Source organism: Pseudophryne corroboree, chromosome 5 (assembly GCF_028390025.1).
Source record: "Pseudophryne corroboree isolate aPseCor3 chromosome 5, aPseCor3.hap2, whole genome shotgun sequence".
NCBI classification, from domain to species: domain Eukaryota; kingdom Metazoa; phylum Chordata; class Amphibia; order Anura; family Myobatrachidae; genus Pseudophryne; species Pseudophryne corroboree.
The window spans coordinates 263,245,083-263,264,739 of NC_086448.1; the positions used below are offsets into that span (position 1 = coordinate 263,245,083).

A 19,657-nucleotide genomic window follows, 5' to 3' on the forward strand; every position below is an offset into this window, starting at 1 on the left:
TCCACCTTTATGCTAAGTCTGTCCTCCCTGTTGGCTTCCATTGTCCCTATAGGGGCAAAAGTTCATTTCACTTTCCACATAATCTTTGTTTAGGTTTTGTATCCATCCATTCATACCTCGCACTAAACACCTATCTGTTTGTCATCCTCCATCGCTTGTAGGTCTGGCACAATTTTGCAATGGAAAATCCAGGATGTGGTGTAAAAGCTACCTTATGCCTACATTTGGGCACTGACCTATAATATACCCTCTTGCACTGTTAGTTCATTTATGTCTGGAGCCTGAACCAGAAACCAAATTAGTCTTTTTTTGCCTTCACTGACACTTAGCTGTATCACTACCACTTCAGTGCTGGAAAGATGATGTAGGCTTTTCTGTGCTCTTCTTATTCAGGCCCAAGCTATCTTACCTTGCAGCACACTGTCATACATACAAAGGGCTTCATGTCTCACAGGATTTCTGCCCTAATTCGGTTTCATTAACTGGGCAGTCAGTGGAAGATTAATTTGTAGCATTATCTCCATCTAGCTGCCTTCAGTGCTCGCCTTGGACTGCATGAGGAGGTGCTCCGTATATGCAGCTTACATTGTGTTGCTAGTTTATATTTTCAGCTTCTTTATCCGGTTTGTTTGGATGCCCCCAGTTTTGACTAGGGAGGAGTACAATTCTTCTTACCATTTCTGTGGCTTCTGCGCCTCCACCCAAGTAAAAAAAAAAATTCTGCAGATTGTGGGTCCTGCAAGGACCACCAGAAGTTTACTCTGAACTGCTGAAACCACTTGCAGAAACACCTGTGGAGGGTGCAAGCCACTTGGCAGATGCAATGGGATCCAGTCACCATACTGGTGTTTGAGATGCCGGCAGTCTGTATACTGACGCAGGAATCCCAACATTGATCATAATACCGGTGCCGGAATCCCGCTTGCCGGCATCCCTATTGTAAATATGCCGGCACGGTTTGGGGGGGGGGGGGAGGGTTTGGTTTAGGCACTAAGATGGAAAGGGTTAGGCACTAAGGGGGTGGGTTAGTCTGTGAGAGAGAGAGGGGGGGTGACTACTTGCCTACCAGGTGTCGGGATGCTGCTGTCTCTATTCTGACTGCCAGCATCTCAACCACTGGGATCCCGATACCATCCCCGTGCAATCTATGGCCTGATACCTTGCACTAGTGGTATCTTGAAATTCTTTTTCATTACAATTGTGGAAAAGTGTATGGAGAATGATAACTTGTAAGTCTTGCAAAAGAATAATGTAAGTTTGCAAATTGAATAGTACAGTAGCGATGGCAAAAGGGAATGACTGCTGAACACTAAACTGTAAAATGTATAGTCCTATAGGATCATAAACCAATAATTATACGCATGCACAGACAATAGTTCAGTGGTAATACTACGATTGTAATTGAATATCGCATACCCTCCAAAATTTCACAGCTTATAAAAGGTACACAAGAGGAGGTGTGTCTTTACCTCCCAAGGGCATGTCTGCTAAAGGAGGCGTGTCTTGCCCCACCCATGGGTTGTGTCTGAGCTTCTCTTGCTTTGTTAATGCTGCTGGACTGAAGTTCCTTCTTTACGCAGGGGGATGCTGCCGCTGGCTGGTTACTGTTTACTACTGTGTAACTGTACACTTCCTACACTGGGGGCACCCTCACTGACTGGTTACTGCAGAGAACCTATGGAAGGATGGAGCCACCTGTCACTCAGCAGCGATGTGGGAGTATCTCTACCCGCAGCGCTGCTATAGGAGAGGCACCTAGCCAGTACAAAATGGTACAGCCCCTGTTGGCCGGTAATGACCATAAAAAAAAAAAATGGTACTGTACCAGCTAAAATGGTGTATTAGCAACATGTCTGATGTGAGGGTCGTGTCTGTAACAACCAGCAGTATGTGTTCAACTGCAATTCACAGTTCCTCTACAGATGTAGTTCCTTAATCGCTACTAAATGTATGGTTGGGTTAGGTGATGGCATCTTTGTCCCAGCAGTATAGGGCAGAGCAAGCCAGTATCTCTCTCCCAGCCAGACAGTAACACAAACAAATTGATAAAGGTGTGGGGCGGTGCAGTGCTATGCTGCAGACACTGACTGACTGAATACTGGCAGCGTGGTGGAAGCAACACTTGTATTAGAAACAGACATCTGGAACAATGTCAGCAGGACAAACAGCAGGCAAATGAAATCTTGGAATCTCCCTGCATCTTTGTGGGGCGTATGGACACATTCACCCTCTGTGTTTGTGCCTTGTTTTATGTTTCCCATGGCCTGATATGCTCTTTCTCCTCCTGCATGCAACCTTTGTCCCCTTTGCACCTTCTGCAGCTTGTGCAGGATTCCTAGCAGGACATTATTTAGCAATTGCAGATGGGATTTTCACTCCTGACCGTCTTCGCAGCATTGTCTGACAGTCTGATAGCCTTCACTAATCTCATTACTTTGCTGTAACAGAAACTTAGTATGTTGCTATTGCAGCTAGCTTGGAGGCTGGTGACTGTCTTCAGGCTGTGTGCTGCCCTTCTCATCTACGGCTCTCGAAGGCTGGTAAAGTCCCTTTACTGTACTGACTGCTGGTTTAATCCTTACATTTATAGAACTTACTCAGCCTCTGTCTTTGGTCTTCCCCAACATTTCCAGTAACTGTTCTGTATGGTGTCTGCTTCTCTGACTAGTTTCTGGAGTCTCGTGCTGGGATGACTACGTGCTTCTCACCCGTTAGCTGACTTAACAGATTGGCAGACATTTGTTTATGGATGTGAAGGTGCATACACAGTAGGCGATGAGCTCCATGAGCGACATAGCCTAGTGTGTCGTCCTCCTGGCCCAGGCCCCCCGACGTGGGCATACACACTGTGCGGTCGGGCCGTGAATGCAGCTTTGGACAATGAGTCCAAATTGAGTGACATAGACAGCCGTCACCGAGGGTTGTTAAAGACCCGTGGGGCTGCACATCGTTCGTCGTTTACAGCGTACACACTGCACAATATAGTAAACGATATCGCTCAGGAGCAACGTCGTTTACTATATCGTCTAGTGTGTACGGTCCTTATGGTGGGTACACATTATGCGATATCACGCAGTGACGTCATGCTGCAGCCAGCCCAAACAAGCAGCATCTGAAGAAGATAGTCAGATTGAGCGGCATGTACAGACTACTGCCGGGAGCACGCATCGGCCATCACTGGCAGCATACATATTTGGCCGATTATTGTAAACCATATTGTTCAGGAGGGTAAAAATTAGCGATATTTACAAAATTGCCTAGTGTGTACCCACCAGTAAGTCTTCCTTCTGAGTAGGCCTGCCATCTACAATATGGCCACAGCACCTTGAGGTTTCTCTCTCTCTCTCTCTCTCTCTCTCTCTCTCTCTCTCTCTCTCTCTCTCTCTCTCTCTCTCTCTCTCTCTCTCTCTCTCTCTCTCTCCCTGGGAAGCATACAGCATTTATTACATATTATCCATGAATTATGGACTGCAAGTAACTGGTGTTTCACTTGGCTTGTGAGAATATAAGGTGCATATATTCTGTTTACTGCACACTATTTCTAATTCACATTTCCTTGAACTACATTATTCATGAAAATACATTTCCATAATTCTCAATTCTCTCTGATCTGCAGCTTTTGATATTGGTTCCAAGCCACTGGTTTTTCATAGAAACTGATGTCCCTTCCTGTCTTCTCCCAGCTTGCTGGGAACTTTTAGTTTTGTTACATTGCTCCCACTGCTATAATGCCTCGTGCCATGTAAATATATATTTATAAATAAAAGATAAGACCACAGTTGCATTTTCCACTGCAGTCACCCTGCATCGACATGACCGAGCAATATCACATTATTTGAATGTTAAGGGACTCCAATGTTTCCACTTATGGAACAAGACTTCCATCAGGCCTGCCTCCATTTTCCTTTTCTGCAATACGGGACTGTCCTTTTACAAGTAGACCTGTCCTAACACAACCACAAGAGAAGAAGATTCAAAGTGTTTTTATATGTATGTATATATATATATATGTGTGTATATATATATATATATGTATATATATAGATGTGTGTATATATATATATATATATATATATAGATTATTTATATATATATATATATATAGATTATTTATATATATATATATATATATATAATCTATCGTAGGGACTCATTTCACCAAGAATTTAATAACGGTGTTCACATAGTCATAGTATTGACTATGTGAACACCGTTATTAAATTCTTGGTGAAACGAGTCCCTGCGAGTGCCGTGCTATTTTGGAGGTATATGTGGAATATTGCACTGGGCACCGGGACCAGCTGTACGGAAGCACGGAGTAAAACGTAACCTTTACGCAGGTACCTCCAGGTTTGGTTTATTGCACTAGAAGGCGCTGTTCTCACCCTTAACTTCCAGATCTAATTACAAGAACCGTTTGAACATCGGTCTGTTGGAGGACAGCTGCCACTCAGTGGGAGAGGAAAGCGAGAGGAGTTGGGGGGACACTGACTTGATTGTATTGACTTAATATGTGCGGGACAAATAACATAGGGTGCAGTGCTCAGTACCACTTTTCCATTTAATATATAAATAAATATATATATATATATATATATATATAAATATATATATATATATATATATATATATATATATATATATATATATATATTTTATTTGTTTATTGTTCGTAAAAAAAAAAAAACAGTGCAGATCTTCCTTGAGCTGGTGAAAAGCCAAGTAATTTACCTCATTGCTTTACAGTGAGAAAAGAAGTGGGTGGGGGGCGTTTGTGTCACAGGGGGTCATTCAGACCCGATCGCATCCTGCCTTTTTTTGCAGCCGTGCGATCGGGTATGAACAGCGCATGCGTGCGGTCCACAACAAGGGTCGCCGGACAGCGACTGATTCTACAAAGAAAGCGATCGCAAGAAGATTGACAGGTAGAAGGCGTTCGTGGGCGACAACTCACCGTTTCCAGGGAGTGTCCGGGAAAACGCAGGCATGCCCAGCCCAGGTAAATTTCTGACGTCGGCAACAGCCCGGATCGTCGCAGCGGCTGAGTAAGTCCTGGGCTGTGCAGAAACTTTTGTTTGTGCAGCTCTCTGCACAGCCGTTCGCACCCCTGCACAGCGATTACCCCCTCCCCCTATAGGCGGCAATTACCTGGTCGCAGCATTGCAAAAAAACAGCCTGAATAACCCCCACAGACCGGTGTGTGTTGTGCGTATGGGGTTTGGAATGAACTACATTAGGTGACTAGAGTTTGAACAGCCAGTCTAGTCAACAAAAAGGAACTGAATTCTTTTGTGTGGTTACAAAATGACTAATCCTGATCAACTGCATTTTCTCTTTGAAATAAGGAAAAACATTTGTTACAGTACTTGGTTTAGGGCATGGGTGGGGATCCTTTGGACCTCCAGCTGTTGTTGAACTACACATACCAGCATGCCTTGCTACAGTTTTGCTATTTGTCCATGTTAAAACTGTTGCAGGGCATGCTGGGATGTGTAGTTCAACAGCTGGAGGGCCAAAGGTTCCCCATCCCTGGTTTAGGGCAGCTGTTTATGTTTTGTTTTTATTTTACTCGCTGAAAATTTATTTTTGTTTTCTTGTTTCTTTTTCTCCCCTCTTCCTCTGAAGCATACAGCACTTTTTACATTTTGGGTTTGATATTATCCATGCAAATTCCATTTGTTGGCTTCCAGCCCATCCGTACAAGTGAGCACATGGCAGCTGCAGGTATGTAAGATTGGTGAATTTGTTAATTGTTATTTCTACAGTGTTGCTGCTACAGTGTATTGCTTGTTTAACCACTGCAGGTTGCTGTAATCACATTGCCTTTGATCAATCCTATTAGCAACTTGCTAGGACAGTAAAAATATTGTAATGTGCATGCCTTTTCTGTGTTTTGTTCTTTCTTGTTTCCTTAATCAAATCCTTAACGCTTTTTTTAAATGGTACATAATGTGCGTGCAATAAAGATCTGTTTAATAATTACGGAAAAGTAGGACAGACGTAAGGTCCCCAGTCAGTACTAAGAGATCGAGTAGTGACTTTTTTATTATTATTATTATTATTATTATACAGAAGTGCAAGACTTTTTTTACAATACAAATGATCTTTTTCTGACCTCTGCATAGTAAAATAGTCCTGTCCACAGAGGGCATTACTGTGTATCATTTTAACTTGGAAGATAGGAGGGGTTGCCCATTGTTGGCTGCTTAGTCAGTGCATTGAATAAACGAGACAACTGAGTAATTCCCTGTATTAACTGCGTACCCCTTGGCACTTATTTGCATGTTAGTTTGGTTATTCACAATTTCTCCCCGGCTTATTGTCTGAACCCCCCCGTGTATACAATTTTCCAGCGATAACCAGCGAGTAGAGTGGACGATTTCCCTGGCCTATAAGCATTTACAAGTACTTCTTGATCATTACACACATCAAGGGGACCTTGCGGCCATGACCTCACAGCTTCCAGTCTTGCAGATAGCTGATTTGTTGCACGTTCATAATTTACAAGGTCCAGTCAGCTACTCTCCTCTACGTACGTGAAAATGTTATTTAACATACTAAACAGATAATATCTATCTCCATGGGAGATTCCTCATTGGATTCTCAACAAGTCATACCTTCTTTTAAATGTGGCTAGCCCCAAGCCAGCCTACTTCATTGTCTATGGTCCTGTCCATTAGTTTGCAGATTTTGGCTACAAGTCCATAATTATTCTCAGAAACACTTGGTAAACAATCTGCCTCTAACTCCAGAATGGGCACTGTTTGGCAATCTCCCACAAAATCTCAGGATCTCAGGGGGAGGCAGACAGCTCCTATTAGCGGTCAGTACAGCAGCTCGCAAATCGATTCTACATACAGTATGTGGATACACCCTGAACCCCCAACTATATCCCTTTTCAAAATAAAACTGTTATACGTTTTCCGCATGGAGTGGGTGAAGGTTACATTGGAGAAGGCCAGAACTGACAAGTTCTTCCAGATGTGGGAATGCTTCATGGCAACACTGTCATCAGCCATACAAATTCAGATTCAGAATTCCCTACGTAATACCTCTTGGTACCTCTTTCGCATGATCCTCCTATTGCTGTGTGATCGCAAGGAGCAAGCATGTTTACTGTTCACTTATTGGGGGTGATTCTGAGTTGATCGCAGCAGCAAGTTTGTTAGCAGTTGGGCAAAACCATGTGCACTGCAGGGGGGCAGATATAACATGTGCAGAGAGAGAGAGAGATTCGGGTGGGTTATTTTGTTTCTGTGCAGGGTAAATACTGGCTGCTTTATTTTTACACTGCAATTTAGATTTCAGTTTGAATACACCCCACCCAAATTTAACTCTCTCTGCACATGTTATATCTGGCCCCCCTGCAGTGCACATGGTTTTGCCCAACTGCTAAGAAATTTGCTGCTGCGATCAACTCAGAATTAGGCCCATTGTTTCTTAAATTTGTGTGTACGGGTCAGACATTGTCAATTTCTTGAAACATTCTTTTATGCATAGGTACATTATATTTTCGCTTTTGCTTATTTGTCCCCATGGTTTTCGGATGCCATTATGACGTTCTGTCAAGATATGTATAATTTGTATACTTGGCTCATCTGCCTCCTAGAATGTTTTATAGGTTTCCCTAAACCTGTTACTCTCTTACTTTCTGTATCCTTTCCTGCATGTTTGACTTGGGCATATTGGGCCCTAATGGAAATGTCTGTTTCTATATATGATACCTTATTGTGTTTCTACGACTGAAATGTATTACATATTGCTTCAATATTTTTTTTTTTTTTATTATTATTTTTTTTATAAAGCATTACTTTGTGTAAACTTTTTTAGTAGTTAGTATGTAGTTTAATATTTGGATGCAGTATAAGGCATAAACCATATACATATATTGTTGCATCATTAAATAAGTTATTTAGGGGCCTATGCATCAAGCTTTTTTTGTCCCCCATACAATTATGTAGAAACTGAAGTTTTTGCATAATTTTATAGTTTTACTACATACGTATAGCATAATGCAGGATATTTCACAGAATTCTCTTGCAGAATTCTAATTAGCACTACAGATTGCAGTTCCCATTATTATCAATGGAGTCTATGTTCTGACCTCTCTGTGCTAAACCCTGAAAAGCTAAGCTCTTCAGAGTTTCTCCACGTTCATTTACACCAGAGGTTCTCAAACTCGGTCCTCGGGGGCCCACACAGTGCATGTTTTGCAGGTCTCCTCACAGAATCACAAGTGAAATAATTAGCTCCACCTGTGGACCTTTTAAAATGTGTCAGTGAGTAATTAATACACCTGTGCACCTGCTGGGTTACCTGCAAAACATGCACTGTGTGGGCTCCCGAGGACCGAGTTTGAGAACCTCCTATTTACACCATCCTCAGATGGAGCAAACTCCTTTTAGCCTATGTAGGAATGGTAGCGGGGTAGAGATGTTTCAATCCCCCACCCATAGCCTCCATTCGGTGCTGGCCCCAATACTGGAAACTGACATGGTGTGTGCATGTGCAGTGTCAGATCCCCCTGAGGAGTTTTTCACAAATATGAAAAAACTCTACCGCTGTCTCTGCGGGTTTCCCTACGTACATAGTGGGGATATTTTAATTAAAAATGAAAATATCTGCCACGATACAGAGTGTTAACAATCGCTGCAGTTTTCTGCGATTCTTAATACATAATTAAAACTGTGTTTATGTGTATGAGGTAAAATATATTTATACGCACTTTTTCAGCAATTTAGAAAAAGAAATTGCCAGCACTCACGGTTTTTAATGGCTGAAAAAGTGAGTGTAATTATTATTTTTTACCCTGCACCACCACCTTGACAGTGATTTACAGTAGCATTGAGTGCAGTCTTTTTCCAGAAAATAAATAGATAAGAGATATATATCTATCTATCTATCTATCTATCTATCTATCTATCTATCTGTGTGTGTAATTTCTGCAGTAGGATACATTGGTTTCCACAGGAAAACATCGGGGTGTAGAGGGGATTTTGATCCAAGGCACCTACAGGCTAAAGCTTTAGGCTGTCCCGAATGCATTGGGGCCTCCCTTATAAACCCCGCCTCCAGGCACTGAGAGCTCAGTTTCTAATTGTAGCCTGCAGCAGCAGGTCACCTAACAGGAGGGCTGCACTGGGCAGCCCTGAAAAAGCTTTTCTAAGAAGATTTCTTCAACTGGGCTGTCAGCTCTGTATGTCAGGGTGACACATCAGCGCTGCAGCTCCATCACCTCCCATGCGGCGGCGCATACTCCCACTGCTCAGTTACCGGATACTTGCGGCGGAGACACTCCAGCTTAGGCACACCATCGCAGACCGCTCTCCTGGATCGTGTGGTTGCTACGGGGAGGAGGTAAGAGGGTCCCCCAGGCGGGACACGCCATTAAATCGCGTACCGTCCGTGACCTAGGGAGACGGGTAATGCTCTGTAGTACTGGCGGTGGAAGTCCAGCATGGGGGAATCGGCGCTTGACCTGTAGCCCTTCCCCCGGCCCAGGTCACCATCTCCACATAGATTTCCCTCTCTGGAGCTGCCTCACACTTTCCCTCATTCCCTGACACAGACGCTGGGCGCCATCTTATGAGCATAGCTACTACTGGTCTCTGGGATTGCAGGGAAAGGTCTCCCTTGTAAAGCTGCCTGTATATAGCATTTGACTTTACAAACACTTGAGTATTCTACATGTCTTCATACAGACAGCGTTAGTTAAGAAAGAGTGTACCGGTTACAGAATATATTGTGCAAGTATTCTGATATCTACCTCTGTTTTAGGAATGCACTGTGAGAGATAGAGAAAGATTTTATATATATATATATATATATATATCTCTATCAAGAAGAAAATAGCAGGCACTCTCTATATAAACAGCCACCAGGGTGCCCTCCTAATAAAGGGATAGTGCTTTGCACTAAGCTCTTGTATTTGATGCACTGATCTTATATTGACTTATAAAAAGTTTTTCTCTAAATCCGTGGAGTGCCGCTTGGTCCCTGGAATGTGGATGTGACTGGCTAGTCCGAACCAAGGGATCACATTGTGTGTGTGTGTGTGTGTGTGTGTGTGTGTGTGTGTGTGTGTGTGTGTGTGTGTGTGTGTGTGTGTATATGTGTACATAATAATAAAAATATATATATTTCTCTATCGTCCTAGTGGATGCTGGGGTTCCTGAAAGGACCAGGGGGAATAGCGGCTCCGCAGGAGACAGGGCACAAAAAGTAAAGCTTTAGGATCAGGTGGTGTGCACTGGCTCCTCCCCCTATGACCCTCCTCCAAGCCTCAGTTAGATTTTTGTGCCCGGCCGAGAAGGGTGCAATCTAGGTGGCTCTCCTAAAGAGCTGCTTAGAAAAGTTTTGTTAGGTTTTTTTATTTTACAGTGAGTCCTGCTGGCAACAGGATCACTGCAACGAGGGACTTAGGGGAGAAGAAGTGAACTCACCTGCGTGCAGGATGGATTGGCTTCTTTGGCTACTGGACATTAGCTCCAGAGGGACGATCACAGGTACAGCCTGGATGGTCACCGGAGCCTCGCCGCCGGCCCCCTTGCAGATGCTGAAACGAGAAGAGGTCCAGAATCGGCGGCAGAAGACTCCTCAGTCGTCTTAAGGTAGCGCACAGCACTGCAGCTGTGCGCCATTTCCTCTCAGCACACTTCACACGGCAGTCACTGAGGGTGCAGGGCGCTGGGAGGGGGGCGCCCTGGGAGGCAAATGAAAACCTTTTTTGGCTAAAAATACCTCACATATAGCCTCCGGGGGCTATATGGAGATATTTAACCCCTGCCAGAATCCATTAAAGAGCGGGAGACGAGCCCGCCGAAAAAGGGGCGGGGCCTATCTCCTCAGCACACAGCGCCATTTTCCCTCACAGAAAGGCTGGAGGGAAGGCTCCCAGGCTCTCCCCTGCACTGCACTACAGAAACAGGGTTAAAACAGAGAGGGGGGGCACTAATTTGGCGTTAGAAATATATAAAAGATGCTATAAGGGAAAACACTTATATAAGGTTGTCCCTATATAATTATAGCGTTTTTGGTGTGTGCTGGCAAACTCTCCCTCTGTCTCTCCAAAGGGCTAGTGGGTCCTGTCCTCTATCAGAGCATTCCCTGTGTGTGTGCTGTGTGTCGGTACGTGTGTGTCGACATGTATGAGGACGATGTTGGTGAGGAGGCGGAGCAATTGCCTGTAATGGTGATGTCACTCTCTAGGGAGTCGACACCGGAATGGATGGCTTATTTAGGGAATTACGTGATAATGTCAACACGCTGCAAGGTCGGTTGACGACATGAGACGGCCGACAAACAATTAGTACCGGTCCAGACGTCTCAGAAACACCGTCAGGGGTTTTTAAAACGCCCGTTTACTTTAGTCGGTCGACACAGACACAGACACGGACACTGAATCCAGTGTCGACGGTGAATAAACAAACGTATTCCTTATTAGGGTCACACGTTAAGGGCAATGAAGGAGGTGTTACATATTTCTGATACTACAAGTACCACAAAAGAGGGTATTATGTGGGATGTGAAAAAACTACCGTAGTTTTTCCTGAATCAGATAAATTAAATGAAGTGTGTGATGATGCGTGGGTTCCCCCTGATAGAAAATTATGGGCGGTATACCCTTTCCCGCCAGAAGTTAGGGCGCGTTGGGAAACACCCCTTAGGGTGGATAAGGCGCTCACACGCTTATCAAAACAAGTGGCGGTACCGTCTATAGATAGGGCCGTCCTAAAGGAGCCAGCTGACAGGAGGCTGGAAAATATCATAAAAAGTATATACACACATACTGGTGTTATACTGCGACCAGCGATCGCCTCAGCCTGGATGTGCAGAGCTGGGGTGGCTTGGTCGGATTCCCTGACTAAAAATATTGATACCCTTGACAGGGACAGTATTTTATTGACTATAGAGCATTTAAAGGATGCATTTTCTATATATGCGAGATGCACAGAGGGATATTTGCACTCTGGCATCAAGAGTAAGTGCGATGTCCATATCTGCCAGAAGATGTTTATGGACACGACAGTGGTCAGGTGATGCAGATTCCAAACGGCACAAAGGTGTATTGCCGTATAAAGGAAGAGGAGTTATTTGGGGTCGGTCCATCGGACCTGGTGGCCACGGCAACTGCTGGAAAATCCACCGTTTTTACCCTAAGTCACATCTCTGCAGAAAAAGACACCGTCTGTTCAGCCTCAGTCCTTTCGTCCCTATAAGAGTCATATCTGCCCAGGGATAGAGGAAAGGGAAGAAGACTGCAGCAGGCAGCCCATTCCCAGGAACAGAAGCGTTCCACCGCTTCTGCCAAGCTCTCAGCATGACGCTGGGACCGTACAGGACCCCTGGATCCTACATGTAGTATCCCAGGGGTACAGATTGGAATGTCGAGACGTTACCCCTTCGCAGGCTCCTGAAGTCTGGTTTACCAAGGTCTCCCTCCGACAAGGAGGCAGTATGGGAAACAATTCACAAGCTGTATTCCCAGCAGGTGATAATCAAATTACCCCTCCTACAACAAGAAAAGGGGTATTATTCCACATTATATTGTGGTACTGAAGCCAGAAGGCTAGGTGAGACCTATTCTAAATCTAAAAAAATTTGAACACTTACAAAGGTTCAAATCAAGATGGAGTCACTCAGAGCAGTGATAACGAACCAGGAAGAAGGGGACTATATAGTGTCCCGAGACATCAGGGATGCTTACCTCCATGTCCAAAATTTGCCCTTCTCACTAAGGGTACCTCAGGTTCGTGGTACAGAACTGTCACTATCAGTTTCAGACGCTGCCGTTTGGATTGTCCACGGCACCCCGGGTCTTTACCAAGGTAATGGCCGAAATGATGATTCTTCTTCGAAGAAAAGGCGTCTTAATTATCCCTTACTTGGACGATCTCCTGATAAGGGCAAAGTCCAGGGAACAGTTGGAGGTCGGAGTAGCACTATCTCGGATACTGCTACAACAGCACGGGTGGATTCTAAATATTCCAAAATCGCAGCTGATCCCGACGACAAGTCTGCTGTGCCTAGGGATGATTCTGGACACAGTCCAGAAAAAGGTGTTTCTCCCGGAAGAGAAAGCCAGGGAGTTATCCGAGCTAGTCAGGAACCTCCTAAAATCAGTGCATCATTGCACAAGGGTCCTGGTAAAGATGGTGACTTCCTAAGAAGCAATTCCATTCGGCAGATTTCACGCAAGAATTTTTCAGTGGGATCTGCTGGACAAATGGTCCGGATCGCATCTTCAGATGCATCAGCGGATAACCCTATATCCAAGGACAAGGGTGTCTCTCCTGTGGTGGTTACAGAGTGCTCATCTTCTAGAGGGCCGCAGATTCGGCATTCAGGATTGGATGCTGGTGACCACGGAGGCCAGCCCGAGAGGCTGGGGAGCAGTCACACAAGGAAAAAATTTCCAGGGAGTGTGATCAAGTCTGGAGACTTTTCTCCACATAAATATACTGGAGCTAAGGGTAAATTTATAATACTCTAAGCTTAGCAAGACCTCTGCTTCAAGGTCAGCCGGTATTGATCCAGTGGGAAAAACATCACGGCAGTCGCCCACGTAAATAGACAGGGCGGCACAAGAAGCAGGAGGGCAATGGCAAAAACTGCAAGGACTTTTCGCTGGGCGGAAAATCATGTGATAGCACTGTCAGCAGTGTTTCATTCCGGGAATGGAAACTGGGAAGCAGACTTCCTCAGCAGGCACGACCTCCACCCGGCAGAAGGGAAACTTCATCGGGAAGTTTTCCACATGATTGTAAACCGTTGGGAAATACCAAAGGTGGACATGATGGCGTCCCGTCTGAACAAAAAACGGGACAGGTATTGCGCCAGGTCAAGAGACCCTCAGGCAATAGCTGTGGACGTTCTGGTAACACCATGGATGTACCAGTCGGTGTATGTGTTCCATCCTCTGCTTCTCATACCTAAGGTACTGAGACTTATAAGACGTAGAGGAGTAAGAACTATACTCATGGCTCCGGATTGGCCAAGAAGGATTTGGTACCCGGAACTTCAAGAGATGCTCACAGAGGACTTGTGGCCTCTGCCGCTAAGAAGGGACTTGTTTCAGCAAGTACCATGTCTGTTCCAAGACTTACCGCAGCTGCGTTTGACGGCATGGCGGTGGAACGCCGGATCCTAAGGGAAAAAGGCATTCCGGAAGAGGTCATTCCTACCCTGGTCAAAGCCAGAAAGGAGGTGACCGCACAACATTATCACCACATGTGGCAAAAATATGTTGCGTGGTGTGAGGCCAGAAAGGCCCCACGAAGAAATTTCAACTCGGTCGATTCCTGCATTTCCTGCAAACGGGAGTGTCTATGGGCCTCAAATTGGGGTCCATTAAGGTTCAAATTTCGGCCCTGTCGATTTTCTTCCAGAAAGAAGTGGCTTCAGTTCCTGAAGTCCAGAAGTTTGTCAAGGGAGTATTGCATATACAACCCCCTTTTGTGCCTCCAGTGGCACTGTGGGATCTCAACGTAGTTCTGGGATTCCTCAAATCACATTGGTTTAAAACCAGTCAAATCTGTGGATTTGAAGCATCTCACATGAAAAGTGACCATGCTCTTGGCCCTGGCCTGGACCAGGCGAGTGTCAAATTGGTGGGTTTTTTTTTCTCAAAAAAGCCCATATCTGGTTGTCCATTTGGACAGGGCAGAGCTGCGGACTCGTCCCCAGTTCTCTCCCTAAGGTGGTGTCAGTGTTTCACCTGAACCAGCTTATTTTGGTGCCTTGCGCCTACTAGGGACTTGGAGGACTCCAGGTTGCTAGATGTTGTCAGGGCCCTGTAAATATAGGTTCCAGGACGGCTGGAGTCAGGAAAACTGACTTGCTGTTATCCTGTATGCACCCAACAAACTGGGTGCTCTTGCTTCTAAGCAGACTATTGCTAGTTGGATGTGTAATACAATTCAGCTTGCACATTCTGTGGCAGGCCTGCCACAGCCAAAATATGTAAATGCCCATTCCACAAGGAAGGTGGGCTTATCTTGGGCGGCTGCCCGAGGGGTCTCGGCTTTACAACTTTGCCGAGCGGCTATTTAGTCAGGGGCAAACACGTTGGTAAAATCCTACAAATTTGATACCCTGGCTAAGGAGGACCTGGAGTTCTCTCATTCGGTGCTGCAGAGTCATCCGCACTCTCCCGCCCGTTTGGGAGCTTTGGTATTATCCCCATGGTCCTTTCAGGAACCCCAGCATCCACTAGGACGATAGAGAAAATAAGAATTTACTTACCGATAATTCTATTTCTCGGAGTCCGTAGTGGATGCTGGGCGCCCATCCCAAGTGCGGATTATCTGCAATACTTGTACATAGTTACAAAAATCGGGTTATTATTGTTGTGAGCCATCTTTTCAGAGGCTCCGCTGTTATCATACTGTTAACTGGGTTCAGATCACAGGTTGTACAGTGTGATTGGTGTGGCTGGTATGAGTCTTACCCGGGATTCAAAATCCTTCCTTATTGTGTACGCTCGTCCGGGCACAGTATCCTAACTGAGGCTTGGAGGAGGGTCATAGGGGGAGGAGCCAGTGCACACCACCTGATCCTAAAGCTTTACTTTTTGTGCCCTGTCTCCTGCGGAGCCGCTATTCCCCCTGGTCCTTTCAGGAACCCCAGCATCCACTACGGACTCCGAGAAATAGAATTATCGGTAAGTAAATTCTTATTATATAAATATATCCAAATTAGGTCGTCAATTTGGACCGAAACGCGTTGCTTGGAGAAAAAAGCTGTACATTTCTGGGACTACTGCTGATAACACCCGTTGCGGTGGTGCCAGGCCCATCAGCCTTGGACCACACTTGCTAATTTCCAGCTAGCCCACCGCACGGGAGGATAATGGTGAGAGATTCATTTTCCACTACATGCATCAGTCACTTTATCATTGTTGTTCATTTGCACAGAGACTCTACCCAATTACTGTGCACGCTGTAAGTTTGTGGTGACCAGTTGTGGAAATAATCCATCACAGTCCAATCGGCTACAGCCCTTCAGTATAGCTGCAATACCATCAGCTGTTAACCATCCAAAGGTGAAAAAACCTGTTCACCATCGATGCACCAGTCACTTTATACATCACTGTACCTACATTTTTAATGTGATTTTTATGTGTTGTCTGTTCAATTAAACATTGTTCTCCCCAAACCTATTGTTTTTGTGTCACATGTGGCAGACACACACTGTATTTTTAGTAGGTCTTTTAGGATCATCTATAAGAGACTGAGCGCCAGTGGTACCCTCTTAAATTCTTGTCCAGTATCCATTTGTAGAGAATTGGTGTTTATTCTCCCCCCTAGAGGTGTACCAAGGAAGCCGGTTCTTTTCACTGCGCAATCACTGGGTCGTTTATTGCATTTTTTCACCCACTACAGAGGTTAATCTTTTCCAGGTGGGATGGCCTGCCTCATTGGATCAGATCTCTTTTGATCTTTGACTCCAGAGGTTCGCCTGTCGCTGTCTTGGTGGCTCCAGAACCATCAATTGAGCAAGGGCCATCCCTTCTGGGTCCCCGATTGGGTACTGCTGACAACAGACACCAGGGGATCGGGAGCAGTGTTGGAGAAACATTCTTTTCAAGGTCATTGTACCAAGGAGGAATCACTCCTTCCAATAAATATTCTGGATCTAAGGGCAATGTTCAATGCTCGTCCTGCCCTCTAGTACAGAACAGGCCTGTTCAAGTACGATCAGACAACGCCACCACAGTGGCATACATAAACCATCAAGGCGGCTCTCGATGCCACATGACCAGGATGGAAGTGTCAATAATCCTATGTTGGGCGGAACGCCATCTGCCAGCCATATTGGCAGTGCTCATTCCAGGTGTCCGGAATGAGGAAGCGGACTACCTCAGTCACCAGGACGTGCACGCCAGAGAGTGGAGTCTTCATCCAGAAGTCTTTCAACTCCTTGTGGTCAGGTGGTGCTACCGGACATAGACTTTATGACGTCTCGACACAATCACAAAGTTCTGGTCTTCGGTTCAAGGGATCCTTAAGCAGCGTTCGTGGATGCTTTGGCGGTTTCATGAAACTTTAGGCTGCCCTATGCGTTCCCTCCAGTGTCACTCCTGCCCAGGGTACTACGGAAGTTCAAACAAAAAGGAGAAATACTACTTCTATGCGCTCCAGAGTGGCCTCGAAGGTATTGGTTCTCAGACCTGCAGGGTCTACGACAGAGAATCCCCTCTTGAGTCAGCTGACCTTAAATTGCTCACGGTGAAGGTCCTGCTCTTGCTAGCTAATGTCTTGGCAAGACAGGTGTTGCGCCTTGTACTGTCGTCCACCTATTTAATTTTTCACCGTGACCGGGCAGTTCTACAAACTCGACTGGGTTATTTGCCTAAGGTGGTGTCATCTTTTCACCTTAACCAAAAGATGTGGTTCCGGCCTTTATCGCTTCAGACTTGTCTTCCAAAGAGCGTTCTTTGGATGTGGTAAGGGCTCTAAGTATTTTTATGTGGCGAGGACTGCCTCAATCAGGAGGTAAGATACCCTTTTTGTCCTGTTTTGTTTCCACAAACGTGGCTGGCCTGCGAATAAGCAAACCTTGGCCAGATGGATTAGAATGGAGATTGCAGAAGTTTATGCATAGGCTGGTCTCTCAGCTCCTGCTGCTATTAAAGCCCATTCTACTCGGTTGGTTGGACCTTGGGCGGCCCGCCGTGGCGCGTCCGCAGAACAATTGTGCAAGGCGGCTACGTGGTCCTCAGAGGACATGTGTATTAGGTTTTATGCCTTTGATACTTCCGCCTCCCAGGATGCTTCCTTTGGATGACTGGTTTTCATACTCGTTGAGGCGCATCCCCTGCCTTGAGGAACTGCCTTAGTCCTTCACAGATGTTTCCCTGTGGAAACCAATGTACCCTGCTGCAGAAAAGGAGTGTTATGGTAGACTTACTATGGTTAACACTCTTTCTGTGAGGTATATTGGTTCCACAGGACGACCACCCTGACGCACCTTGCTTCTTTGGGTTTGTAAGGCATTAGCCGCTGGTACCTTCTCCTGTCGTGAGAATGTGGTTCTATGTGACTAACATCTGCCTTCTCTCTTGCCTGCTCCTGCATTAGACTGGTTAACTAAACTGAGCTCTCAGTGCCTGGAGGCAGGGTTTATAGGGGAGGCCCCAATGCATCCTGGGACAGCCTAAAGCTTTAGCCTCTTTGTGCCTCTGGATCAAGATCCACTCTACACCCTGATGTTTTTCTGTGGAACCAATGTACCTTGCAGAAAGAGTTTTAACCATGGTAAGTCTACCATAACACACCTTATACACACACCTTTTACACACACGTATATGATAATATAAAAAGATGTTTGTATCTGAAAGCTTTTCTTTTAATAGCCAAAATTATTTAATAGAGATCCTAGAGGTAGACAGTTGTAATTATCTTGGGCTTCATTAGTAAATATGACTCTTCTTTCCCGCCTTAGGAGTCTTTGCTCTGCTGCAAGCGTATGCCTTCTTACAGTACCTGAGAGATAAGCTGACAAAGCAGGAGTTCCAGACACTCTTCTTCCTGGGAGTGTCTCTGGCTGCTGGAGTTGTGTTCCTAACAGTTATCTACTTGACTTATACAGGTAATTGTTAGGTTACTATAGTAAATGCTGACAGTGTTTCTGTAAAGTATGCCTGACGACATTAAATAGCATATTTTTTAAAGTCTCCTGTTTATTTCAATTATATACTGCTTAATATTTGTACAAGTAATGCTTCTTCCACTATGTAGCGCACAGACTTTAATGTTGTCCTCCTGGCTTTCTGTGGGTATGTCCATTGGAGTTAGTATAACGATTTTATGAACAATCAAATGTTCAAAAATTCCTGGTGCAGAGGTTAGGTTAATATAGGTGAAATAATTTAATGTTAAGTTGATGAAAGAAACATCCATATACTAAAACCTGCAGCTCGTGAAGGAGCCTGGTGAGGGCATACAAAACGAAAAATCACTGTGCTGGTTTGAATTAATATAGTTTTTCTAAGTGACACATGCTTCCCAATCAATGACACTAATGTCGTATATAAAATCAATTAGTTTATTCTTAATAGTTGCTTTTATATACACATTCAATTGGTAAGTTTAAGAAAAGGTTTCTATAATATAGACCATAAAATGCTGATTACCATATGTATCAACTTGAATGTGTATATAAAATAGAGATGAGCAGGTTCGGATGTAACGCCAGAATTAACGCCAGTTCGGTTTTATCCGGATTTTTTATATTGGCCATCCAAAACATGTGACATTCGTGAGCCAATAAGATGCTGTTTTGAGAACCGAGTAAATCCAAGTAAAACCAAACCCGCTCATCTCTAATATAAAAGCAACTATTAAGAATAAACTAATTGATTTTATATACAACATTAGTGCCATTGATTGGGAAGCATGTGTCACTTAGAAAAACTACTATATTACAGTAATTCAAACCAGCGCAATGATTTTTTTAGTTGTGTGTGTTTTCATGGGAGTTAGTATGCCAAGGAGGGTGGCGGTAGGACCCATTGAGTGACACAGGAGTACTATTTAAGAGTTTACCAACATAAGTCTGCATTTATTTTTGTCTTATTAGACCTTTAAAGGTGTTTGCACATTGGTAAATTGTGTTACTTAGCCAAAGCAATAGGGGACACTGCTCCACACATGTA

The 19,657-nt window shown here is 44.7% G+C and overlaps 1 protein-coding gene across 1 annotated transcript in view; it reads left to right on the forward strand.

Moving 5' to 3' along the window:
• STT3B (STT3 oligosaccharyltransferase complex catalytic subunit B) overlaps positions 1-19,657 on the forward strand; it is a 269,436-nt gene that overhangs the window by 166,677 nt on the left and 83,102 nt on the right. Inside the window, exons 6-7 of the mRNA XM_063922283.1 lie at positions 5,626-5,724; positions 18,445-18,591. Coding sequence (XP_063778353.1) covers positions 5,626-5,724; positions 18,445-18,591 — 246 coding nt within the window. The remainder of the gene's footprint in view (positions 1-5,625; positions 5,725-18,444; positions 18,592-19,657) is intronic.